Below are 27,351 nucleotides of genomic sequence, written 5' to 3' on the forward strand. Positions count from 1 at the left end.
AAGAGAGAAAGAAGAGGAAATTACTACCCTTAACTTACGCTACTGGTGCCCTAAGCTGTGGGGGAAATTATAAACACAAAGTCTTCAGGTTGGAGCCGTGATGCAGTGTGCCTGAAACATCCGAAAAGGGTCAATAAAATCCTATATCCCTGAAGTTCTTATCTAATGAAGATATGAAGCTATTGATACTCTGAGCTAATTACTGACGGCGGGAGCCTATTCCAGTGATCGACGACTATATTATTGATGTAACTTCTGCGCGCCAATGTGTTACATCTGTTTTCCTTTAACTTCATACCGTTGCTGCGTGTTCCTGTGTTGGGGTCTCTCTGAAATAAACTTTCTGGGTTAATGTTTTCGAATCTATGAAGGATTTTGAACACTTTGATTAAGTCCCCTCTTACCCTTCGCTTTTTTAAGGAAAACATATCTAAACGCTTTAAACGCTCGTCATACGGCAAGTTACGGAATGCTAGAATTTTTTTGGTTGCTCGTCGCTGTATCTTTTCTAGCAAACCTTGATCTTTGATATAATTCGGTGACCAGAACTGGACGGCACATTCTAGGTGTGGTCTTACAAATGCTGAATATAATCTCTTCATAAGTTCGGGTGATTTATAATCAAAGTTTCTTGAAATTAAGCCGAACATAATATTAGCTTTTTTACTCGCCGCTGTACATTGATCGCTCATTTTAAGTGTTACTGATAATGACAACCAGATCTTTTTCTTGTTTTACTTCGCTGAGCTCATGTTCTTGAATCTGATATTTAAAGTTAGGGTTCTTTACACCTATGTGCATTACTTTACATTTATCTATGTTGAAACACATTTGCCACTAGTTGGTTCAATCGGCAAGTCTTGTTAAGTCTGATTGAATATTCTCGCAATTTTTACTGTTCGTTACCGTACCTCCCAATTTGGTGTCATCGGCGTTTGGGTACTTTTGATAGGATATCAGTCTCAAAATCGTTCACGTAAATATGAATAGTGTTGGCCCCAGGACCGATCCTTGGGGAACGCCACTGGTTACGGGTTGCCAATCGGATGCTTCACCATTGAGAACTAAACGCTGTTGTCTATCTGTGAGCCAGTCATGAATCCACGCGTACAGATGGTCATTTATACCGTGGGAACGCAGTTTTGAAAAAAGCCTAACGTGGGGAACTTTATCGAACGCTCTCTGAAAGTCTAGGTAAATTATGTCATAATGGGCTCGTGCGTCCCAGGTGGAGTATACGTCATTGAAGAAAGCTAATAGGTTGGTGAGGCAAGATCGGTTACTACGAAATCCGTGCTGATTATCAGTTATCAAATCATTTGTTTCAAGGAAAGTGATCACTTTATCCTTGATTATTTTTTCGAATAGTTTAATTAGGACAGACGTAAGGCTAATAGGACAATAATTACTGGCTTGTTTTTTATCTCCTTTTTTTAAAGCTCGGGGTAACATTGGCTCTTTTCCACGCAAGGGGCACGCTTGCCTGTGCTAATGACCTGTTAAACATTAAAGTTATAGGTAATTCTAGCTGTTGGATACATTATCTTAATACACGAGGAGATAAACTGACGGGAGGGGAGGAAGGGAGGGAGGGTGAGGTGAGGGGAGAAGAAACAAAAGGAGGTGGAAGGTGATGGTATGGGAGAATGGAGGAGGGGAGAGGAGGAGGAGGAGGAGGAGGAGGAAGAGGAGGAGGAGGAGGAGGAGGAGGAGGAGGAGGAGGAGGAGGAGAAGGAGGAGGAGGAGGAAGATAAAGGGAGATGAGGTGAAGAGGAGGAGGAGGACGAGTTTGATGATGAGGGGACGGGAGGGGAGAAGAGAGAAGGGAAGGGAAGGGGAGGGAAGGGAGGAGGGAAAGTGAGGGGAGTTAAAATTAAGAGGAAGAAAATGGATAAAAGTGGAGGGGAGGGAAGGGGAAAAGGAGGGAAGAGAAGGGAAGGGAAGGGAAAGGAACGGAAGGGGAGGGAAAGGAAGGGGAGAGAGGGGGAGAAGGAAGGGGAGGTGAGAAACGATGTTAGACGTGGGGTGAAATGAGAAAAAAAGATGAATATAAGATATGTGGGGATGAGATGGCAGAGGTGAGGGAAGGGGAGATGAAAGGAAGGGAAAGGAAGGGAAAGGAAGGGAAGGGAAGGGAAGGGAAGGGAAGGGAAGGGGCGGGGAGGAGGAGGAATTGAATTTGGGGGTCCTGAAGTAAAATTAAGGTTAAGGGAGATGAGAGAAAAGGAGAGAGAAAGATGGGAGTGGAAAGAACGAAAATGAAAGGGAAAGGATGGAAAATAAATAGGAAGCGAGAGAAAGAAAAGGAGGAAAGGAAGGAAAGGAGAAGAGATTGGAGAGAAGAAATAAAAGGAATAATAAGTGGAAAAAATGAGAGAGAGAGAGAGAGAGAGAGAGAGAGAGAGAGAGAGAGAGAGAGAGAGAGAGAGAGAGAGAGAGATTTACATAGATTTACATAGAAAATCAGACCACACAGACCCCATGGTCCAGACTTGGTGGTCTGTCCTTAACCCTAAGTGATTTTACATTAATCAGAAGACTCCAAAACGTTGCATTTCTACTCTAGTTGATATTAAGTTGAAGGAAGTGACGGTCGAGCTTATTTTTGAAGGAGTCAATCGTGTTACACTGGACCACTGATGATGGGAGCTTATTCCATTCTCGCACTACAACGTTGGTGAAGAAAAATTTGGTGCAATCTGAATTTACTTGTCTACATCTGAGTTTTACGCCATTGTTCCTCGTGCGCAAAGTGTCATCGATCATAAACAATGTTGATCTGTCTACATTCGTGAAACCATTAAGTATTTTAAAACATTCGATCAGTTTTCCTCGGAGGCGACGTTTCTCAAGAGAGAACATGTTAAGGGTAGAAAGCCTTTCTTCGTAGGATTTGTTGCGCAAGGAAGGGATAATTTTCGTTGCCCGACGCTGAACACCTTCTAATTTAGCAATATCCTTTGCATGGTGGGGAGACCAAAACTGTACCGCATATTCCAAGTGGGGTCTGACTAAACTGTTGTTGAGCGGGAGTATTACATCTTTATTCTTAAATAAAAGTTTCTTTTAATGAAGCCCAACATTCTGTTCGCTTTATTTGCTGCATCGATGCATTGCTGTGAGAATTTGAGGTTTGACGCGATTTTGACCCCAAGTCCTTGACGCATTGAACGCTTTTGAGTTTAACGCCGCGCATTTCGTAATCAAACTTTTATTCCTCGTTCCAACTTGAAGGACCTGGCACTTGTCTACGTTAAAGGGCATCTCCCATCTATCCGACCAAGCTGAAATTTTGTGCAAATCCTCTTGGAGGCTTTGCCTGTCTTCGTCAGTGAGAACCGAGTTACCAATCTTTGTGTCGTCTGCAAATTTACTAATGCGGTTATTGAGTCCAACATCCACGTCGTTGATGTAAATAATGAAGAGCACTGGGCCAAGAACCGAGCCCTGAGGGACGCCACTAGTGACAGGCGCCCACTCTGAGTTAAATCCGTCAATCACTACTCTTTGTTGTCTGTTGCTCAACCAATTCGCGATCCATTGGTTTACCTGACCGTCAATACCTATTTGTTTTAATTTGTAAAGTAATTTATGATGCGGGACTTTATCAAACGCTTTCTGAAATCAAGATAGACTACGTCCAGTGATTTGGTTACGTCATAAACAGTGAAGAGGTCGTTATAAAAGGTTAATAGATTTGATAGGCAGGATCTTTTATTTCGGAAGCCATGTTGTGAGTCCCCAATTAATGAGTGGCTTTCAAGGTAACTCACAATTTTGTCTCTAATTATGCCCTCAAGTAGCTTACCTACAACCGAAGTTAGACTAATGGGCCTGTAATTACCTGGTACTTTTGTCTCCTTTCTTAAAATCGGTGTCACGTTAGCCTTTTTCCAATCTGAAGGGACAATGCCTTGTCGCAAGGACATATTGAATACGGTTGTGAGGGAGGAGAGTATTTCGCTCTTTGTTTCTTTCAGCAGAGTTGGATATACTTTATCAGGTCCAGGACTTTTATTTGTTTTAAGTGATTTGAGGGCTTTAAGGACTTCATCGGGTTTTATTTCAAAGTTAGACAATGCATGCTCCGGATTTACATTAGTACTGGTGTTGGTGGTGGTGGTGGGAGGACTGTTATTATTAAACACCGAGGAAAAGTAATTATTTAATAGGTTTGCAACGTGTTGGCTGTCAGTCACTAGTGCACCGTCGCTGTTTATTAAAGGTCCAATTCCACTTTTGATCGCCTTTCTGTTGTTTATGTAACTGAAGAAGGATTTCGGATTTGTTTTACAGTTGGCTGCAATATTTACTTCATATCTACGCTTTGCCTGATGCACTAATCTTTTTACTCGTCGCCTTGCATCATTGTAAAGTCTAATGTTTTCGGGCGTGCTTTGGTCTTTCTTTAACCTGTAAGACAATTTTCTCCTTGACTGAGTGTTTAATTTCGCTATTAAACCAAGGTGGACTTTATTAGTGTTAATTCGCTTCTCGCACAAGGGACAAATGTGTCCTGCTGAGTGAGTAAGTGATTTTTAAAGTTTAGCCAGGCGTCCTCTGCATTGCCGTCATCTGATAGTTGCATATCTATTAGTTTTCGTCGGATTTCTACGAAGTTGGCTCTTTTGAAATTGGGCACCTTAACTTTATTTTCAGTCACCGATGTTTGAGCTCTAATGTCAACGCGCACTAGTTTATGATCGCAGGAACCGAGGTGTTCTCCTACCGTGACATTACTGACTAGGTTATCTTGGGTCGCTATAACAAGGTCAAGTATGTTATTTTGTCGAGTTGGTTCAGAAACCATTTGGCTTAGATAATTTTCCTCTAGAAATTCGATCATTCTATGGGACTCACCTTCTGTACCCGACAGTGTCGCCCAGTCGATATGGGGAGGTTAAAGTCTCCTAGTATCAGTGAGTCGCTGTTATTAAGTGACTGCCTTAAGAAGCTGTACCTTTCAAGATCGCCATAAAGTGATTGCCCCGGAGGACTGTAAGTTACAGATATATTTAAATTGACTTTGCAATGTTTACTCGCACGCACAAGTGTTCAACGTTACTGTTTCTTGGTGTTTTGTCAGTAGGTTGCAAGTAGCTTTGACAAAAAGGGCGACACCACCCCCTCTACGGTTTACACGATCATTGTTGAAGAATCTGTAGCCATCTATGTTGTATTCGGAACTTAAATCAATATTAGTGGTGTCGATAAATGTTTCGGTTATAGCAATTACGTCAAAGTTTTCTGTCAGAGCAAGACATCGCAGTTCATCAAATTTGTTTCTTAGGCTACGCGCATTGAAACTAAGGACTCTTAGGTTATCTTGAAGCTTGGTAATAGAGGTACTGGAGGGTTCAATGTTACGAGTCTGTTGCGGTGTGAGGTGTCTATTTACACGGGCGGGATGGAAGGACGTGGCTGAGAGTCGTGTTTTTTTGTTAGGGGGGTAAGTAAGGCGTTGTTTAGGAGCCTTCCAAAACTGGCTTCCCCGATGGGGGACAGGTGGATGCCGTCCCGTTTGAAAAGTCTACTCTGGCCGTAGAAATCGTTCCAGGCGTTAAAGAATTCGACGTCAAGCTCTCCGCAGAGAGTCTGCAGGCGGTTGTTGAGGCTGAAGGCCTTACTGTAGAAGTCGCCCTCATCCCATGTCCGTGGTAGAATTCCTGAAATCAAAATATTAGGGGATTTAGTCTTATACTGCTGGATGAGCCTACGGTACTTGTCCAGCAGTTCCTCAGACCGGGTCGTGGTGACGTCGTTTGTACCTGTGTGGAGAACAAAGAGTGAGTCATTAGAGGCCACAGCGGAGACCTCGTCCAGTGCAGCTGTGATGTCGTCAACACCAGCTCCAGGATAACAGTAGTTACGCCTACGACGGGGGACTCTGCCACAGAATTCAACCACCTGATGGCGAATCATAGAGTCACCGACCAAGAAGGTGCTCTGTTCCTCGTCCTCCTCCTCCAGTATGGCAAATCTGTTGTAGCAATGAGTAGGATAAATGGCTCTAGGGCGGGTCTGGCTCCTCCTCTCACGGGGTGAAGCATTCAGCGTCAGCTCTACCGGTTCCTGTGACGTGCCTTCTTCGGAAGGTGGCTGGGCATCGAGTGCAGGTGAGGAGGGTGATGAGGCGTCAATTGCAGGAGGGGCGACGATGTTGGCCTGGATAAACTCCTGCAAGGTATCAACAGTACTTGTTAGTTCGGTGATCTTCTTCTCGCCAGCCGTTAGCCTTTCGTCCTGTTGAAGGAGTCTCGTTTCCATCTGCTGAGTCAACAGGCAGATCTTGCAGACGGTCGATCGTCCTGAGAAGAAATGACCAGAGAAGTTTCCTGTGCAAGTCGAACATTTCTTGAGCGCCATCTTGGTAAGGAGGAGGTATCTATATATTTGCTTTGCTTTTTTTTTTTTGGGCAGAGGCAGACGCGTGCGTGAATAAGCGAGAAGAGAGAGAGAGAGAGAGAGAGAGAGAGAGAGAGAGAGAGAGAGAGAGAGAGTGAGAGAGAGAGAGAGAGAGAAGAGAGAGAGAGAGAGAGAGAGAGAGAGAGAGAGAGAGAGAGAGAGAGAGAGAGAGAGATGGGAAGGCGTAGGAGGGAGATAGGGATGGAGGAAAGAAGAGGGCGAAGGAAAGGGGGGGGAGAGAGAGAGGGTGGGAACGAGATAGGGAGTGAGGATGGAGAGACAGAGAGGGGCAAGTGGGGGTAGTAATGAGAGAGAGGAGGGGGAGGGGCAATGGAGAGGGGAGGAGAGAGAAGAGGAGGAGCGAAACGCGAGAGGGAGGGAGGGAGGATTACTGGTCTCTGGGGAATAATCTGGTCAAGTCAGGTCAGGTAGGTCTGAACACCTGCGTAGGAAGTGGCGTCGGAGTGGAATCTGGAAATATATAAAGAATGTGGCGGAAAGAGTGTAACACTGTGTTTTGTGTATAGGTGTATATATGTTTTACAGGGCGCTACTGCGAGAGGGTAGATACAGGCGGAGAGAGGTAGTAAAAATAAGGGCAACACTTAATCCTGTCCAATGAAGCACGTGGTCGCACAGCAAACAGCACACCTCTGCGGGCAGCTAACTCGGTTGACAATAAGCAGTACGCAGCACGACGCGAAATAGCACACGGCACACAGCACAGCAAGATCTACAGTACAGTTCAGTACAGCACACGAGGGTGGATTCGCAAGCGAGAGAGGTCACGGAAGTGGGAGCGCGTGTGGTTTGACCTCTCGGGGTGAGGGCAAGGCGCTGAGAGAGAGAGAGAGAGAGAGAGAGAGAGAGAGAGAGAGAGAGAGAGAGAGAGAGAGAGAGAGAGAGAGAGAGAGAGAGAGAGAGAGAGAGAGAGAGAGAGAGATTAGATAAAACACCAGAAGGAGAGAGGATGAAACTGTAAGCTATGGGGAGGGATGGAGAAGAAGGGAAGGAAAGGGAAGGGGAGGAGAGGAAGAGGAGGGAAGGGGAGGCTTCAGAGGGCAAGGGAACGGTCAATTAATCCTTAAGTGCGAAAGGAAGGAGAGGTTTTCAAGTTCGCATTGGTAGACATGAGTGTGTGTGTGTGTGTGTGTGTGTGTGTGTGTGTGTGTGTGTGTGTGTGTGTGTGTGTGTGTGTGTGTGTAAGATAGATAGATAGATAGATAGATAGATAGATAAGATAGATAGATAGATAGATAGATGGATAGATAGATAAATATAGATACATAGATAGATAAATAGATAGATAGAGAGACAGAGACAGACAGAGACAGAGAGAGAGAGTTCCAGGTACATAACACTCTCAACACTAACCCCCCCCCCAAAAAAAAAAAAACAATCATTATAATTCTGACGACGCAAATATGACAACGAGAAGCAATCCTCCTACCTGCATTACCTTGAAACTTAATTGCCTCCTAATGAAGATGTCAACACGGGGATAATCAAAATACAAATAACCTCATCTCGCGCAGCCCCGGATATTCCTCGCGACAGACAGACGTATCGCTTCGGGCATAAAAATAATGAGACACGTCGAATTCTATCTGTGTTTGAGCTTGATTCGATAGTGGAAGGGAGGCTCTCATATCTCAATCACATTTTGGGGCACTTGTCTATACTTTTATTTATATATATATAGGGGCAGTGATTAGCGGCCTTTTTTTTCTCTCTTTTTTTTCTATTCCTTGAGCTACATCCTTTACTGTAAAAAAAAAGGTTGTTTCATGTATTCGGACTAGGAAGTGAACGTTTCTTATCTTGATCTAGCAAGAGAACGTTTTACATATCTCGATTTAGGAAGGGAACGTTTCATTACTCGATCTAGGAATGGAGCGCTTCATATCTCGAACGTTTTGCATATACTCGATCTAGGAATGGAACGCTTCATATCTCGAACGTTTTGCATATACTCGATCTAGGAATGGAACGCTTCATATCTAGAACGTTTTGCATATAATCGATCTAGGAAGGGAACTTTTCATATCTCTTCAAAGTTACGTTTATTTTTTTGTATTTTCCTAAGAATTCCACGTCCGCTGCATCCCCTCCTTTCCTTTTTTCTTCCTTCCTTAATGCAGTATTCTTTTTATAATCGTCTTTATTCAGTAATTTCTCTTTTTCCTGCAGCTTAACATATCCCTTCCTTCCTTCCTCTCCCCCTAATTCCTTTTTCTGTCCACACGCACCGTTTCCTTCATTCCTCGTCTCTTTCTGCTAACGTTCGGCAGTCGTTTTCGCCTCCCTTCCTTGCAATCACATTTCCTTCCTTTCTACCTTTCCTATTCCCCTTCTTTCTCCTTTCCATCCATTCCTCCCTCTCCCTTTATTCCACCTCCTTGCTCCATTTCTTCATTCGTTTCCAACTTATCTTTAAGCTAACACACACACACACACACACACACACACACACACACACACACACACACACACACACACACACACACACACACACACTCCTACTTGTCCTACGCTATTTTCTGCCTCTTTAAACTTTTTTCCTTCCTCTTCTCTATCCTCTTCCCCTCCTTTCCCCCTTTTTCTTGTTCCTTCGCACTGGTATATCACTTCCATTTTCTTCCCCTTTTTATTTTTTTTTCTTTCCGCCCTTAAACAGCCGCCTTCTCTGTCCCTTGAAAGAGCTCCAACTTCATCCTCCTGCTCTTCCTCCTCCTCCTCCTCCTCCTCCTCCTCCTCCTCCTCCCCCCCTCCTCCTTTCCCTGTGTCCTAAACTTTACAACCTCACACATCCAATTCGTCCTAGTTTTTCGCGTAATCTTTAATCCTCTTCTCCGTCTTTATCTCTCCTCCTTCTCCCCTCTTTCTCTCTTTCTTTTCCATGCATTACAGCCCACATAAAAGGTTGTTCCTCCTCCTCCTCCTCCTCCTCCTCCTCTTCCTCCTCCTCCTCCTCCTCTTCCTAGTCTCCTTTACTGTTCTTGTTTTATTTTTCTCCTTCTCCTCTTTCTTTTCTTCTTCAGTATCATCAATTTCTTCTCTTGTTTCTTCGTGCTCCACCTCTTTTTTTCTCCTCCTCTTCCTCCTCCTCCTCCTCGTCCTCCTCCTCCTTCTCCTTCTTCTCTTTCTCTTTCTTCTTCTGTATCATATTTTCCTTCTCTTATTTCTTCGTTTTCCTCCTCTTCCTCCTTTTCTTCCTCCTCCTTCTCCTCCTTCTCCTCCTCCTTCTCCTTCTTCTCCTCCTCCTCCTCCTCCTCCTCCTGCTCCTCCTAATCCTCAGAACTTACCGTACAGCTGGTAGAGCGTTCCGTTGGTGCTGCGGCTGCTGACCGTGAGAACAGCTGGCTCGCTCATACCCTTGTCGTTCACGGCCCTCACCCTCAGCTGGTACCTGCCCCCCACCGCCAGCCCCTCCACCTGCCGCGTCGAGGGAGGAACCAGGAGGCGACAATGGCGTAGGTGTTGGTAGCCAGGTGGGGGTGGTTGGTTGAGGGGTGCGGTGGAAGGGGGATAAAGAGAAAAGGGAGATTCGTAAAAGTTTCTTAGCTGGGTCGTGGTGTGAGTTGGAAATAGGTGAGGGTTGGGAAGGAGAGATAGTGAAGGAAGAGGAAAGAGAGATAGACAGATAAATAGATATAGTTGGATATGGCAAAGGAGAAGAGGGAGATGTATTGAAGGAGAAGAGGGAAAGGAGGTTGATGAGAGATAAGAGAGATATGAAGATATACAAACATTTATAGATGAAATAGGTAAAGGTGGACAAGGAAAGAGAGAGAGAGAGAGAGAGAGAGAGAGAGAGAGAGAGAGAGAGAGAGAATGTGAAATATTTTACTACCAACAGAGAATAAATAAATAAAAAATATCAGATAATTTCTCACCAAAGGAAAAAAAAAGGATGATATAATATGCAGAACGAAGGAAAAACGCTAAAAACGAGTAATGCAACACTGTTCGTCGGGCAAATATACCATGCGAGGATAATAATGAAGAATAGTTTTGAAAAGGAGAAAAACTATCACTACTACTACTACTACTACTACCACTACTACTACTACTACTACTACTACTACTACTACTACTACTACTACTACTACTGTTGCTGCTGCCTCTCTCCTTTCTACAACAAGAACAACAATCTCTTCTTCCTCCTCCTCCTACTATTTCTACTACTACTACTACTACTACTACCACTACTACTACTACTTCTTCGACCATTTTTTCTATCAACTGAAAACTAAGAACACGACCAAAGCAACACAAAGAGAACTCAAACCAACACAAAAACAAGAACACAACCAAACCAAAATGGCGTCAATATAAACACTTGCCTGCGCCATGACGGGCGGGGGCCGAGCACCATCCTGGCCCCTCAAGCAAGCCTACCCAAGAACACAAAACCAACAAACAATCAACCCAACCCAACCCAACCTAACCAACAGGCCCCCCGAAACTCACCAGAAACTCCGGCTCCTCTAGGGCGGTGAGGTTGAGGGGCTGGGGGTTGGACAGGTGGGGGGCGGACAGGTGGGTGGGACTGGCAGTGAGCAGGAAGTGTTGTGTCAGCCCTCCGCTCGCCCCCGCCTCGCACCGCACCCGCACCTCCCGCACTCCGCCTCCCAGCACCGTGCAGTTAGTGGGGGGCTCCGGCTTGCCTGTGAGAGGGGGGAAGGGTAGTGGTAATGGTAGTAGTAGTAGTAGTAGTAGTGTTAGTAGTAGTAGTAGTAGAAGAAGTAAAGAGACAAAAAGTTAATCTAATAATAATAATGATAATAATAATAATGATAAAAATGAAGAAAAGAAATAACACAAAACGCAAAGTAATTTTCTCTACGCAGGATTTCACGCCCGTCCTCGCATTTCCTCTTGTAATGCGCGCGTTTCTTTTGTTTCCGTCCTACAATCTTTTCTCTTATGCTTTTCCCGCACTATACTAATTCATTCACATTTAGTTTATCCTTTCTTTTTAATATTCTGTTCATTAGCAGCTTACCGGAGCAGTCTTTTTCTCTCTTCTTTTAGTCCGTGGTTTTAGGTTTCACAAATCATAAAAAAAACACTAAAAGGATCAAAACAGTAAGGGCGGCATCATATCGTCTATACTTTTTTGTTTCCTTCATGCGTTTATTGTTTTTCTTCTATTCATCGTCGTCGTCGTCCTCCTACTCCTTCTCCTCTTCTTCCTCTTTCTCCTCAGTCACCTCCTTATTTTCTGTGATATTCTCCTTCTTCTTCTCCTTTTTTGCCTCTTAATCCTCTTTCTCCTCATGATTCTCTTTTTTTATCCTCCTCTTCCTCCTCCTCTTCCTCACCTCATTCTCTTTCACTTCTATCAACTTATTTTCCTCTTCATTCTCTCGTTTATCTTCCTCCTCCTCCTCCTCCTCCTGCTCTTACCCTCCTCCTCTTTTTCCTCGTTATCCTCTTCATTCTCTCATGTGTCGTTCTTCTCCTCCTCCTCCTTTTCCATCTCCTCTCGTTTACCCTCCTCCTCCTCCTCCTCCTCCTCCTCTTCCTCCCCCTCCTCCTTCTTCATCTCCTGTCCTTTTTCCTCCTCCTAATCTTCTTTCTCCTCATAATTATCTTTTTTCTATCCTCCTCCTCCTCCTCTTCTCTCACCTCATTCTCTTCCACCTTTTCCATCAACTTATTCTCCTCTTTATCATCTCTTTTATCTTCCTTCTCCCCCTCTTTCTTCATCTCTTCTCCTTTATCCTCCTCCTAATCCTCTTTCTCCTCATGATTCTCTTTTTTTATCCTCCTCTTCCTCCTCCTCTTCCTCACCTCATTCTCTTTCACTTCTATCAACTTATTTTCCTCTTCATTCTCTCGTTTATCTTCCTCCTCCTCCTCCTCCTCGGCGTGGCACTCACCCGCTGGCACTATGTGAAAGACGCAGGGCAGCTTCTGGGTGCCGATGGGGTTGGTGGCCCAGCAGAGGAGGGTGCCGTAGTCCAGGGGCGTCATCGGCGTGTAGGTGATGACGCTGTGACTGCTCAGGGAGGTGAAGCGGCCCTGGAGGAGAAGGAGACACGGGTTAGGGAGGCGCGGAAGACATTGGAGGAGGAAGAAGAAAGGAGGAGGATGTAAGGATGGTGAAAGGATACTAGGGATGGAGAGAAAGGAAGCAGGGAGTTGAAAGAGCTTTGAGACTGAAGATTAAAGAAGAAGAAAGGAATCAGGGATGTGGAAGAGCCTATAGAAGAGATGAAAGAAAGGAAGAGATGGTTGTTAGGATGCTGAAAGGATAATACTGATGAAGGGAAAGGAAGCAGGGAGATAAAAGGGCCCAGAAAATGAAGATAAAAGAAAAGAAAAAAAAGGGTTAAGGAGGTGATAAAGCCGGTGGAAAAGGAGGAAGAAAGAAGGAGATGGATGATTAAGGACAATAGGAATAAAGAGAATGGAGTTAGGGAGGATGAAAGTGCTCTGAAAATGAAGCAAAAAAAAAAAAAAATGAAAAAAATAAAAACGTTAAGCAACAAATAGGAAAGCGGATAAAGGATGAAAATGATGTTGAGAAGTTGAAGGAACCATGACGGGGAAAGATATAATGGTTGACGTGGGGGAAATGACCATGACGTGAAAGGGAAAGGGTTTAAGCAGGTGAAAGGGAAAGGGATTTGAGACGGGGAAAGGGAAGATGATGATGACGAGGAGGAGAGAGGGACCAATAAAAAGATTGACGTGGGGGAAACGACGATAATGTGAAAGAGAAAGGGGTTAAGTAGGTGAAGGGAACGTATTGTGAAAGGGAAAGGGATTTGAGAAGGGGAAAGGGAAGATGATGATGACGAGGAGGAAAGAGGGATTAATAAAAAGGGGAATTTGAGACAGATTAGAAAGTGAACAGCAACTGGAAATGAAAGGGGTTTAAGAATAGGTGCAGGAGGCCAGAAGAGGAAGAAAAGTGGAAGCAGAGAAGGAAAGAAAAAAGGAACTGAGGGGCGGTTGGGAGTCACCTTGATGTCGGCAAGGAGGGGAAGAGGAAGGGAATGAAGGGAGGAGGGAAAAGGAAAGATAAAAAAACAACAACAAAAACAAAAACAGTACATGGAAGGGAGAAGAGGGGAAGGCAGAGAGGAACTAATGATGGTATGATGGTGAGAATGGGAAAAGGAATAAATGGGTGAACGGAGCGTGAGGGGGAAGGGAAAGGGAGGACATGAGAGGTGATGAGACGGTAAGGAGAAGGAAAGGGAGAAGGGATAGCAAGGAAGAATATAGAAGAGTGCCGGAGGGAGAAGAGACCCAGGGAGGAAGAGAAGGGTGTTAAGAGATGAAGAATGAGAAGATATAGATGAGGAGATATAGATAGATAGACAGATAGATAGATAGATAGATAGAGATAGAGAGCTCACCCAGCAAGTCATCCTCCCTTTCCGGCTGTCCGATAAATGGGTACCTGAGGAGACCTGGTTAAGATAAACTGTGGCAACTTGAACGTCACTCTGGCTCTGTGTCCCTTGGTGATGAGTTTCCAAGCACCGCAGGCTCCAGGGCCGAGGTGACGGAGATCAACGCCGACGCAGCGCACAGCTATGGCCTACATCCTCAACTCTTCCTTTCCCGTTACTCTCCTAATGGCACCTAAATGACTTTTGACATATGGAGCTCAATCTCTGTCGATATGCTAAAAAAATACCATTATATTCTACTTCCATAAATGTTGCACGTTTCTGAACAAAGGACTGAACACTTTCGCACACTTTAGCGCCCTTCGCCCACACGTACAGGAATCCCTCCAGCTGGGGACCAAACACGGATAGGGCCAAACGAAACACAATCTAACTAGTACTATCTTTTTTTATCTATCTATCTATCTGTGTGTGTGTGTGTGTGTGTGTGTGTGTGTGTGTGTGTGTGTGTGTGTGTGTGTGTGTGTGTGTGTGTGTGTGTGTGTGTGTGTGTGTGTCTTTGTGTGCTCTCTCTCTCTCTCTCTCTCTCTCTCTCTCTCTCTCTCTCTCTCTCTCTCTCTCTCGTAATGAACACCACCGAGTGCCGGGGATCGAACCCGAGCCTTCTGAGTAGAAGTCAGGGCAGCAAACCAATCACGCCACCGATGAGCCAAAACAGTGGTTCTCAATCATTGTTCAGTGACGGCACCCTGAACTTATACAAACCCTTTTGTGGACCCCCTTTTTCACCCCCCCCCCCCCACTCCTCACTTGAATTAACTTCTTATACACAATTGTAGCCTACCTGTTTAAATTACTTTAATTAATGAATTAAAATTATAATCTATACTCAAACCAAAATTAACATACGGTACAGTACATGCCCAAACATAGAACTCATCAGTAGAATTAGATTAACTTAAGAGTTATAAATGCAGACTACCATAAAGAAGAAAAACGGCATGATTCAAAATTCATAATAATCTTATGGCACCCCTAGGCACTGTCCATGGCACCCCAGGGTGCCACGGCACCCAGTTTGAGAACCTCTGAGCTAAAAGGTCACCGCACCAGAGGCCACTTCTGCGGCCTTTACCTGACGCCCCAGCCCCGCACTGTGGACATGAAGGTGAAGGTGACCCCGCTCACACTCGTGACTGTCGGAAACCCTGTTAATCAACCCCTTTTCGCACATACGGTGTATATATACATTAGAGAAACTGCAATAACACAGTGAAAATATCCCGTAATGAACACCACTGAGTGTCGAGGAGGTGGCCTCAGGCGCGGTGACCTTTTAGCTATAATCGGCGGCGCAGTTGGTTTGCTGTCCTGACTTCTACTCAGAAGGCTCGGGTTCGATCCCCGGCACTCAGTGATGGTCATGACGGGATATTTTCACTGTGTTATTGCAGTTCCTCTAATCTCTCTCTCTCTCTCTCTCTCTCTCTCCATCAGTCCCTCCCTCCAGCCCCCCTTACCTGCGGCACGTCTATGGTGTCCGCCGTGTTGTTGAAGGTCCACTGGTAGGACTCCTGCAGCGGGTTGGCGTCCACCGAGCAGGTCACCTCGGCGTCCTCGTACCTGCTGACGGCGTACGTGGTCACTTGGCCGGGGGAGCAGACAGGTGCGACTGCGGGAGGGGGGCGGGAAGGTGTGGGGGAGAGAGAGGATGTTGTTAGTTGATGTGGTGAGGAAGGGAAGGGAAAAAGTAGGATGATGTGAGGTGAGGTTTTGGTGTGAGGTGAGAATTTGGTGTGAGGTGAGGTACTTAGGTGTGGTTTTGCATGTCGGTTGTTGAAGGTTGAGGTGTTGAAGGTCCTGACGTACTGAGGTGAGGTAGTGAAGTCAGGTATTGGTGTTAAAGTCTGACTCGGCTAAACGTGCGGTTGAGGGTTCAGCGTAGATCCCCTTGTACAGCTTTGCCACATGTCTCCTAGCCCGCGATGTAGAAATGTCCTAATATAAGTAAAACCATGGCAAATATGATCAGCAAATATGCATACACATTTAATCTTAGTATTATAACGTATGAAAGAGCAGTTAACTTATTATGGATAAGATATTTATAGCATATAAAGAAACGTGGCATACGTATTTTACAGCGTTGCTAAAAAATGCTATACATATTATTGAGTTTCCCTTTCGTTTTGGGATGTGTAAGTAGTTTCACAATTATATTTAGATTATATCGTGAAGGAATGTACGTTAAAATAAGCTGACATGAGTAAGCAAAAACATTAAAATCCTCGTGGCGGTAACGCAACGAGAGAGAGAGAGAGAGAGAGAGAGAGAGAGAGAGAGAGAGAGAGAGAGAGAGAGAGAGAGAGAGAGAGAGAGAGAGAGAGAGAGAGAGAGAGAGAGAGAGAGAGAGAGAGAGAGAGAGAGAGAGAGAGAGAGAGAGAGAGAGAGAGAGAGAGAGAGAGAGAGAGAGAGAGAGAGAGAGAGAGAGAGAGAGAGAGAGAGAGAGAGAGAGAGAGAGAGAGAGAGAGAGAGAGAGAGAGAGAGAGAGAGAGAGAGAGAGAGAGAGAGAGAGAGAGAGAGAGAGAGAGAGAGAGAGAGAGAGAGAGAGAGAGAGAGAGAGAGAGAGAGAGAGAGAGAGAGAGAGAGAGAGAGAGAGAGAGAGAGAGAGAGAGAGAGAGAGAGAGAGAGAGAAAAACCAACGCGGGGTTAAAAACGTGGCAACGCTGTACTCCCGCTTGTTCCTCGCAGGGCACCGACACAGCCGCACTTTAAGGTGAGTCTTACTATAGGTATTGATGTGTGCTGTTGTAAATGAGGTTCTGAGGCGAAGTATTGGTGTGAGATATTGTAGGTATTGAGGTGAGGTGTTGGTGGTATTGAAGTTTGAGGAGACCGAGGGAGAACGCGGAAAATATAAGGAGAGTGTGGGTATAATACAGCAAGGAATAACAACGTGTGAGAATGTGAAAATAAAAGGAAACTGTGCGATGCTGTGAAAACTAAAGGAGACTGTAAGAGAAAACAAAACAAAAAAGATAAGACCTGTGAGAATGTGTAAATATTATAAGACTGGAAAATATGAAAAAGAGCAACTTTGAAGAAATATGAAAAGAAAAGTAAACTAATAGAACGAAGGGTACGTGTTGGGTGTCAGGGTGCGTAAGAGTGGAGGAGGAGGAGGACCAGAAGCAGGAAGAGGAGCAGGAAGAAGAGGAAGGCTACGAGGAGCCAGCGAATGACAGATGGACGGGGAGGGTGATTCTTACTATCATTTAAGAAGGGAAGCAGAGAGGTAGGAAGGTGTCAGACTCGGAATGTTTATTTGTACAACGGTCATCAGCGCAAAAGAGCACGATAGGGAAATGACGTGATTGCAGGGGAGACTAAAAAAGAAGGAGGAGGAAAGTGAAGATAGACAGAAGGTATGAAAATATGAGAGAGGGAAGGCAGCAACGGGAGCAATGTTTGAGGTGGAAGGGAGAGAGGGAGAGAAAGAAAAGGGAAGCAAAAGCGAAAGGGAGGGAAGGGAGAGAGAGGGAGAGGAGCAAGAGGGGACAAAGAGGGAGGAAACAAAGAGGGAACGGGGAGAGGGAGAGGAGTAAGAGGGGACAAATAGGGAGGAAACAAAGAGGGAAGGGGGAGAGGGAGGGGAGGAAAAGGGGGCAGATAGGGAGGAAACAAAGAGGGAAAGGGAGCAGAGGGAGAGGAGAGGAGCAAAAGGGGAGAGATAGGAAGAAAAACAAGAGGGAAGGGGAGGAAAGGGAGAGAAGGAGAGGAGCAAAAGGGGAGAGAGAGGAAGGAAAACAAGAGGGAAGGGGAGGAGAGGGAGAGCAGGAAAGGAGCAAAAAGGGAGAAATAGGAAGGAAAACAAGAGGGAAGGGGAGGAGAGGGAGAGAAGGAGAGGAGGAAAGGGGAAGAGATAGGAAGGAAAACAAGAGGGAAGGGGAGGAGAGGGAGAGAAGGAGAGGAGGAAAGGGGAAGAGATAGGAAGGAAAACAAGAGGGAAGGGGAGGAGAGGGAGAGAGGGAGAGGAGGAAAAGGGGACAGATGGGTGGAGACAAGAGGGGAGGGGAGAGGCATAAGGCTGTGAAAATATACATAAGGGGACTTTGCGTAAGATGTGGGAGAGCTGAAAGCCTGAGGAGGGCAAAGGGAGGATTAAGAAGGAAGGAAGGAACGGGAAAAGAGGAAGGATAATAGAGCGAAATGGGGACTGAAAATGCGCAAAGAGGAAGGAAGGAAGGAAGGAAGGAAGGAAGGAAACACTAAAAGGCATGAAGAAACTGGACGAAGAAGAGAAGAGAAGCGAAGAGATGAGAAAATAAAGATATTGGAGAAAGCGTACGAGGAAACACAGGAAGGAGGATAGCAGAGACGGAGAGAGAGAGAGAGGGCGAGAGCGCCCCCAGAGGAGGAGGAAAGACCAAATAATGGAGGGAGCGACCGAGACCCAAAAAAAGAACTGAGGGGCGGTTGGGAGTCATCTGGATGTAGACAAGGAGGGGAAGAGGAAGGAATGAAAGGAGGAAGGAAGAAGAAAGAGAAAGAAACGAGTAACATGGGGAGGAGAGAGAAAGGGAAGAGAAGAGAGAAAGAGAGAGAGAGAGAAGAGAGAGAGAGAGAGAGAGAGAGAGAGAGAGAGAGAGAGAGAGAGAGAGAGAGAGAGAGAGAGAGAGAGAGAGAGAGAGAGAGAGAGAGAGAGAGAGAGAGAGAGAGAGAGAGAGAGAGAGAGAGAGAGAGAGAGAGAGAGAGAGAGAGAGAGAGAGAGAGAGAGAGAGAGAGAGAGAGAGAGAGAGAGAGAGAGAGAGGGGGGGGGCTACGTATACGGAGGAAAATTAGACAAACACACGAGGGAAAACAAGGATGGAAAAATAATCATGGTACACACACACACACACACACACACACACACACACACACACACACACACACACACACACACAGATGAAAACAAGGAAATAAGAAAACGTTATGCAGAAGAGGAGGAGAAGGAGAAGGAGGAGGAGGAGAAGGAGGAGGAGGAGGAGGAGGAGGAAAAAAGAAGAGGAGGAGGAGAAGGGAGAGTTTGTGGACTAAGATTTTTTTTCTGTATTCATTGTTTTCGTTCCTTCTCCTCCTTCCTTCCTCTCTCTCCTCTTCCTCCTCCTCCTCCTCCTCCGCTAACGACCCTGCACGTGATCTGCCTTCGGAGGGTCTAGAGGCAGTTCGTCAGCCAGTTACCTCCTCTCAGATTGGCGATTGAGTCCGTAAGCAACAGTCTTGATGGGACGGGTTTGATCAGAAGGACGAATCGACTTCCTAATCTATATTTATCAACTTTTCTTTGTTTTTATAGTAAGGAAGGCAGCTCAAGGGCAAGAAATAAAAACAGGGACAAAAAGGAACCCCTGCAAAATAAAACAACGAGAGGCCAAAAGAGATTAAAGGAGAGGTCATGAGAGAGAGAGAGAGAGAGAGAGAGAGAGAGAGAGAGAGAGAGAGAGAGAGAGAGAGAGAGAGAGAGAGAGAGAGAGAGAGAGAGAGAGAGAGAGAGAGAGAGAGAGAGAGAGAGAGAGAGAGAGAGAGAGAGACAGAGAGAGAGAGAGAGAGAGAGAGAGAGAGAGAGAGAGAGAGAGAGAGAGAGAGAGAGAGAGAGAGAGAGAGAGAGAGAGAGAGAGAGAGAGAGAGAGAGAGAGAGAGAGAGAGAGATTGTTATTCTGCTTCAAATGCTTTACTTGATGTTGAAAAGCTAAAAAAAAAAAAAAAAGGAGACTGATTTGAGCTCTGAGGCAATGCGTGTGAGTTACCTGCTGCCTTTTCCTTGATTAATTACCTGCATGATTATTCAATTTATCTATTTATTTATTCATGTATTTATTCGTAATCTTGCACACGTATTTGCTTTTCATTTATATATTTGCACATGTACTTAATTATCTAAGGCTGTATTTATTTTCCTCATTTTCCTCATTAATTCATTTGTTTATACACATGTTTTCTTCTTTATCCATTAATTTGCGCGTTTATTCACTCATCTACGGATATATTTATTTTCACACCTGTTGGGATTTTCATTTATTTCCAACTCATTTGTTTATTTCTGTTTATTTGCACACTCACTCGCAAACCTGATTACTTTCTCCCCCTTTTTCACATCCCATATCTCACTGACTCCGAGCATTAAATTTGTTACTAGTTCACATCTGCTATTTCAACGTGCTTCCTGGGTGAGTGGGGGGTGGGGAGAGAGAGAGAGAGAGAGAGAGAGAGAGAGAGAGAGAGAGAGAGAGAGAGAGAGAGAGAGAGAGAGAGAGAGAGAGAGAGTGTGTACGCAACGTAACAGCAAATAAATCATGTAAAAGAGAAGGAATACACAAACCCAGATACACGCACACACACACACACACACACACACACACACACACACACACACACACACACACAGGCAGTTGCCACTCTCTCTCTCTCTCTCTCTCTCTTCAATCACCCTTTCCCCTTCCTCTCTCTCTTTCCCCACCCACTAACTGCCCCTCTTCCTCCCTCTCCACCTTCAAACACATACTCACACTTGACATCGAGACGCAGCGTATTGGAGGCGGAGGTCCCGACGGCGTTGTGGGCCAGGCAGGAGTAACGCCCAGCCTGCGCACGAACTACCCGCTGGAGGACGAGGCTCTGGTTGCTCACGATAATGCCCGCCGATACGTTGTGACCCAGCGGGGCGTCCTACGGGAGGAGGCGAAGCAGAAGGTGAAGGTGTGAAGGAGTTGGAGGGAGTGGGTGGAGGGAGGTGCTGCGAGGGAGGGAGGGCGTGTGTGGGTGGAGGAGGTGGAGAAGGGAGGTGTATGTGTGTAAACGGTGAGGAGTCTTGTGGAGGGTTTGATGGGGTGAGTGGAGTGAGGAGGTGGTGTGTGTGTGTGTGTGTGTGTGTGTGTGTGTGTGTGTGTGTGTGTGTGTGAGAGATGGGTTTTTCTTTTTCTTTTCTGTTTTCTTTGATGTCCTTTTCATATTTTTGTCTATTTATATCATACTCTCTTTGTCTGACCCTTCTCCATTTCTCTTCCTGTACATCTGCATTTTATAGTTCTCTCTATCTCAATCAATTCCTTTTTATAATACGTTTGCCAGCTGTATCTCTCTCTCTCTCTCTCTCGATGCTCTGTTTGTCAGTATGTTGTTGCTTTTTTCATTTCTCTCTTTCTCCTCCATCTGTTTGCCCTCTCTCTCCCTTCACCTCTCCGTCTCTTAATCTTTCATTCCCTCTGTCTATACTTTCTCCTCCTTCTCTTCCTCCTCCTCCTCCTCCTCTAGTTCTCCTCCCCACCTCCACAATTTCTTTCGACGTTCTCCTCTTTTATATATTCACGTTTGCCTCGCATCTATCTCCATTTATCTCTTATTTCTTGTCTTTCTTTATCTTTTCTTTTCTTTATTTTTTCCCCCTTGCGTCTGATCTTAACTTCCTCGGATTCACTGTTTCGTTCTCTCTCTCTCGGCTTAACAACTTGCCCTCAATATTTTTTTTCTCTCTCTCTCTACACCTTTCCTTCCTCTATTCTTCCCTTTTCAATCTTTCTAGCATACATCTCTCTGTAACGTTATTATTTCCATCGCTTTCCTTTTCTTCTTATCTTCTATTCCTCCTCCTCCTCCTCCTCCTCCTCCTCCTCCTCCTCCTCTTTTTTTCTCTTCCTTCCTCCTTCGGGTGTATCTCCCGGACATTATTCCGCACACTCCTTGCTTCCCTCTTTCTCTCCACTCCTCCGCACTTTCCTCCACTTCTCCTTCCTTTCCTCCCATCTTTACGTTGTTGTCTTGTGGTTATTATTTTTTTCTTTCATTCCTTTCTTTCTCTGTGTGTGTTTTCCTTTTCCTCCTTCTGTTTTTTTTTCGTTTCCTCCTTATCCTTACTTTCTTCTCTTTCATCTCCTCCTCCTTCTCCTCCTCTGTTTTATTTTGTTATCTCTTTCCCTCTTTCTCTATTTCCATATTTCCCTCCTAAATCTTCTTCTCTCCTCACTTTCCTTATCCCTCCTCTTTTTTCCTTCTTTCTTAACTCCTCCTTCTTCTTCTTCTTTCCTTTTCTTCCTTTCCTCGTTCTTTTACACTTTCATTTTAATTTCCTCGACTTCTTTTCTAGTTTCCATCCCTTTCTTTCTTTCTCCCTTCTTTCTCCACATCTTCCTCTTCATTCTATCATTCTTAATACCTTTTTGTACTTTCTCTATTCCTTCCTTCTGTTTCTCTCTCTCTCCTCTACTCACTTTTTTTTATCTTATCCCTCTCCTACAACTTCCTTCTTCCGTCCCTTTCTTCTTCTTCCATCCCTTTCTTTCTTCACTCCTTCCTCTACCTCTTCATTCTTAACTCATTTTTTGTACTTTCTCTCCCTTTCCTCATTCATTCATTCATTCATTCATTCATTCATTCCCTCACGCACACTTTCATCTCCTCTTATCTCTTATTCCTGTCTCCTGTCGTATCCTTCACGCTCATGTTCACCATCATTTTCCTCCCTCATTCATCTCTCCTCCTCCTCCTCCTCCTCCTCCTCCTCCTCCTCCTCCTCCTCTTCCTTCCCTCTTTAGACACGTCCCTCAATGCTAACCAGACCTCAGTAAAGCACTTTTCTCTTTCTCCCTACTGACAACTATCCTCTCTCTCTCTCTCTCTCTACTCATCCTTCCTTCTTTCCTCCGTCACTTTCTTCTCTCCTCCTCACCGGCTTCCCTTCCCATCCTTTCCTTCCTCTGCTCTATATCTTCCCTCCCCTTTTTCTTTCTTTCTCCATCCCTATCTTCTTCACTTTTCCTCTATCTCCCTTTCCTTCCTTCCGTCCTTTCCACCTTTATCGTCCTTCCCTCCCTCCTTCCCGTCCCTCCTTCATCCCTGTCCCTACCATCACACCCTCCGCTTCCTTCCTTCCTTCCTTTCCTTCCTTCATCCCTGTTCCTTCCATCTCTACTTTCCCTCCCTTCCTCCGTTCCTGTCCTTCACCTTCCTTCTCTCCCTCCTTCTATCCCTATCCCTACCGTGTTACTACCTCTCCTTCCTCCGCCCCTTCCGTTCCTCCCTCTATCTATTTCCCCGTCCCTCCCTCTCTCCCTCCTCCTCTTCCCTCCTTACGTTGTGCCTCCAAGTCACCCGCGTCACCGGAGGGTTGGCGTCGATGGAGCACTCGAAGTAAACGTCATCGCCCTCCTTGATGTTGGCCCAGTCGAGCGACGAGCCGAAGCTACACCAGGCCGAGGGCATGTCTGGTAGGGGTGAGAGAGTGCAAGGAGGCTGTAGTGGGTGTGGCGAGGGTATAGATAGGTGGTGTAGATGGGTGGTAGAGTGTAGAGAAAGAGAGAAGATTGTAGAGGGAGAGAAGGGTGGAGAGGTAGATGGGGTAGAGGAGAGAGAGAGAGAGAGAGAGAGAGAGAGAGAGAGAGAGAGAGAGAGAGAGAGAGAGAGAGAGAGAGAGAGAGAGAGAGAGAGAGAGAGAGAGAGAGAGAGAGAGAGAGAGAGAGAGAGAGAGAGAGAGAGAGAGAGAGAGAGAGAGAGAGAGAGAGAGAGAGAGAGAGAGAGAGAGAGAGAGAGAGAGAGTGAGAGAGAGAGAGAGAGAGAGAGAGAGAGAGAGAGAGAGAGAGAGAGAGAGAGAGAGAGAGAATTAAAAAAAATACTGAGAAAACATTAAACAAAAGAAAGTTGTGATTGAAAGACGTATCAAAAAACGGAACAACAAAAAATCACACACACACACACACACACACACACACACACACACACACACACACACACACACACACACACACACATTCCAAAACAACGTCTACCATGCAAAGTCTCAATCTCTTACAGACAGACGCCCATCAAAGAGCTTTCCACAGTGACCCTTTCCCCCTCCCTAGCAACCCTCTCTCTCGCCCCTACAAAACCCTCCTTTCTTTCTTTCCCTTTTTGAAGCCAACGGGGGACTCACATTGGACGGCGAGCTGGTGGGCGGTGGCGAGGGTAGCGTTGGGGCTGACCGTGGAGGCTGTACAGGTGAGCGTGGCCCCGTCATCCTTCCTGCCAGGTATGAAGGACAGTCTGCTTCTTGTGATGTTTCCTCCTTCCAGCGTCTAGAGAAGATGGGAGGGAGGGAGTAGGGGATTGGAAGGTGTTTTGGCAGTAGGAAAAATGAGATTTGGAGTGAAATAAATGTAGGTAAGGAAGGAAGTGAGGAAGTGATGAAGGGAGGAGGGAGGGATGGAGGGAAAAATATTAGAAAGGAAGGAAGGAGGGAAGGAGAAAGGGAGGGAGGGAAAAGTAAACGTGAAGAAGAGAATAAGGAAAGAAGGTTGAAACGAAGAAAGAAGGAAGGAGGGAGGGAGGGAAAAAATAGTGAGGAAGAAAGTAGGGAAGAAAGAAAATAACAAGGGAAGGAAGGAAGGAAGGAAGCAATGAGGGAAGGAAGGAAGGAAGAAAGGAAGCAAGGAGGGAAGGAAGGAAGAAAGGAAGCAAGGAAGGAAGGAAGCAAGGAGGAAAGGAAGGAAGAAAGGAAGGAAGCAAGGAGGGAAGGAAGGAAGGAGGAAAGGAAGGAAGAAAGGAAGCAAGGAAGGAAGGAAGCAAGGAGGGAGGGAAGGAAGGAAGGAAGGAAGCAAGAGGTGAAGGAGGGAAGGAAGGAAGGAAGCAAGAGGTGAAGGAAGGAAGGAAGGAAGGAAGCAAGAGGTGAAGGAAGGAAGGAAGGAAGGAAGCAAGAGGTGAAGGAAGGAAGGAAGGAAGGAAGCAAGAGGTGAAGGAAGGAAGGAAGGAAGGAAGCAAGAGGTGAAGGAAGGAAGGAAGGAAGGAAGCAAGAGGTGAAGGAAGGAAGGAAGGAAGGAAGCAAGGAGAGGCAGTCATTTAGGGTTTCAACATTTCCCATCTGCTCCGTTAAACAAATATCTTCTCTTCTTCGGCTCTCTTTAGTGTTTGCTGCGACTGGGGAAGGTGACAGGTGAAAGTGACTGGAAGGGAGGGTGACAGATGAGGGTGACGAGTGAAAGTGACTGATGAAGGTGACTGGATAGGGGATGACATGATTGCAACTGATGAAAGTGACTGGTGAAAGTGACTGACGAAAGTGACAGGTGAAGATGAGTGGTGAAGCTGATTGAGGAAAGTGACAGTTGAGGGTGACGTGAAAAAGACAAATGAAAGTGACATGTGAAGGTGACTAGTGAGCGATGACTAGTGAAAAGGACTGATGATGCATGGTGAAGGTGACAGGTGAACATGACTGGTGAAGTTGATTTGTGCAAGTGACTGGCGAAAGTGACTGTTGAAAAAGACTGACGAAAGTGAGAGCTGAAAATGACTGATGAAGGTGATAGGTGAACATGACTGGTGAAGTTGATTTGTGCAAATGACTGACGAAAGTGATTGGTGAGGGATGACAGGTGAAGGTGAGCGGCAAAGCTGATTGGTGAAAGTGACGGGTGAAGGTGAGCTGTGGCGGCGAGGCGTGCATGTGACCAGACTAAAACAAAGCAAACTTCACAAACTTCCCAATTTTCATTTTCCGGCGCTATTTTTGGCCTTCGCTCTACAATATCCTGCTCTCTCTCTCTCTCTCTCTCTCTCTCTCTCTGTCTTCGTCATCTTCCTTCTGCTTGTCTTTCTCCTTCATTTCCAACTTCTGCACAATTTCTTCCTTCCATTCATTTCTTACTTCTCTCTCTTGTTTAATTTCCTCTCCTCCTCCTCCTTCTCCGTTCCCTCCTCCCTCTTCCTCCTCCTCCTCCTCCTCCTTCTCCTCCGTTCCCTCCTCCCTCTCCCTCTTCCTCCTCCTCCTCATCTCTGCCGCACACAACTCATCACATCCTCGAGAGGGAAGTTTGCACCTTTGTCTTGATTCCGATATTGTTCGACGACCACATGGCGCCCGGCGACCTCCAGACACTCACCGCTCCGACTGACTCCCGACTGACTGACTGACTGACTGACTGGTTGGCTGACTTATTGGGTCTAAATGCCTGATTGCTTGGCTTTACTATTTTGCTTTAGCTGTCTGACTTATTCTGACTGATGACTGACTCTGAGCGTGGCTGATTTGCAATGACTAACTGAGTGGCTCTGAAGTTGACTGACAGACGCTGGTTGACTGGCTGACACTGGCTGGCTGACTAAATGTAAATGACTGACTACCGCTGCCTGATGAGTGGCGGATGTGAGTGATGTCTCATAACATTGCTCCGGTGCAGTGATGTGACCTGGATCCCTGTGGTGCCAAGCCAGCGTGCCCCCGATAGAGAGAAATAATGGTAAGCGCTTCAGTCCGGCACCTACCACAAAGAGTACCACCGGACATTCCTACCTGGGACTCACCATTATCGACCCTGAGTAAGTGGAACCAACTACAGTACAGCTACATGAAACTTACCATGAGTAATGCCACTGACCATTCCCGGCTAACACCAACTATTCTTGATCCCGAAGGGCTGGTACAGGCCGTAAATGACTGGCATTGACTGTGAGAGCCTGGAACTGACAATGACCGACCATAACTGATTGGCATTCTCACTATTGGGGCTGACCTTAAATGTCTGGCACTGTTCCTGGCTGGCACCGACCCTTACTGACCATTCCTGACTGGTACTGACCATTACTGACCGTGACTGACTGGCACTGACCGTGACTGACTGGTACTGACCGTGACTGGTACTGACCGTGACCTCGGCCTGAGGGAGGGGGGGCCGCTGACCTATCCTCCAGGTTACGGCGGGGGGCGGACGGCCCTGACCACCTGGCACTCGACGGGATAATGTCGGCTGGCCACCTGGGGTGCCTCTGGGACCGTGGTGAGGTGCACGCTGTGGGGCGGCAGTGCTGAGTGGGGGTGAACTGTGGTCACTAGAGTACCGTGGGGCAGATGTCGTGCATGACGGAGGAGGAGGGGGAGGGAGAGAGGAGGGGAGGGGAGGGAAGAGCAGGCGAGGGGAGGGGAGAGGAGGGAGTGGGAGGGAAGGGGATAGGATGGGATGGAAAGGGAGGGGAGAGAAGGGGAAGGGAGAGGAGGGAGGAGGAAGGGAGAGAAGGGAGGGGAAGAGAGGAAGAAGAGCGGGGAAAGTCAGGACGGCAGGGGACGGGTCACCAGGGAGCTAGAAACGATAAGAATAGAAATGAATTATGGCTGGTACAAGGCTAATGGGCAAAGGAGGGGGCGAAGATCACTCAGCAACGAAGGCACAAGGAAGAGGGAGGAGAAGTGGAGGAGAGAGAGAGAGAGAGAGAGAGAGAGAGCTAAGCAACGCCAAAAACAAAAAGAAAGGAGAGGGAAGGGGAAAGAAGGGGAGGGGAAGAAAGGGAGGCACTCGGTCATCACGGTACTAAAAAGGGGAGGGAAGGGGGAAGGAGGGAGGGTAAGAGGACATAATTGTAATTGGGAGTGGGGGGAAGGGGGGGAAAGAAGGAGAACAGGGATATAATTGTAATGGGTAGCGGGGGCGGGGGGGCGGGAGGGAAGAAGGAGGGTAAGGAGGGGAGTTCAAGAAGCACCCAAGAAGAGCTAAGGCGGGGGGTAGGTCATCAAGACTCCCCGAGCTGTAATGTTATCGCCTCTCATGGCCACTTTTCCCGGCATGGCACG

At 46.3% G+C, this 27,351-nt stretch overlaps 1 protein-coding gene across 1 annotated transcript in view; it reads right to left on the bottom strand.

Annotated features, from left to right (window-relative positions):
• The window catches only part of LOC127007559 (uncharacterized), a 72,780-nt gene that overhangs the window by 5,507 nt on the left and 39,922 nt on the right, over positions 1 to 27,351 (bottom strand). Inside the window, exons 5-12 of the mRNA XM_050878730.1 lie at positions 26,432 to 26,541; positions 23,725 to 23,866; positions 22,887 to 23,017; positions 20,327 to 20,486; positions 15,299 to 15,450; positions 12,294 to 12,435; positions 10,879 to 11,075; positions 9,711 to 9,840 (exon numbers count right to left, since the gene is read on the bottom strand). Of these exons, the coding sequence (XP_050734687.1) occupies positions 9,711 to 9,840; positions 10,879 to 11,075; positions 12,294 to 12,435; positions 15,299 to 15,450; positions 20,327 to 20,486; positions 22,887 to 23,017; positions 23,725 to 23,866; positions 26,432 to 26,541 (1,164 nt within the window). The remainder of the gene's footprint in view (positions 1 to 9,710; positions 9,841 to 10,878; positions 11,076 to 12,293; positions 12,436 to 15,298; positions 15,451 to 20,326; positions 20,487 to 22,886; positions 23,018 to 23,724; positions 23,867 to 26,431; positions 26,542 to 27,351) is intronic.

The sequence above is a fragment of the Eriocheir sinensis genome, chromosome 35 (genome assembly GCF_024679095.1).
Source record: "Eriocheir sinensis breed Jianghai 21 chromosome 35, ASM2467909v1, whole genome shotgun sequence".
NCBI classification, from domain to species: Eukaryota; Metazoa; Arthropoda; class Malacostraca; order Decapoda; family Varunidae; genus Eriocheir; species Eriocheir sinensis.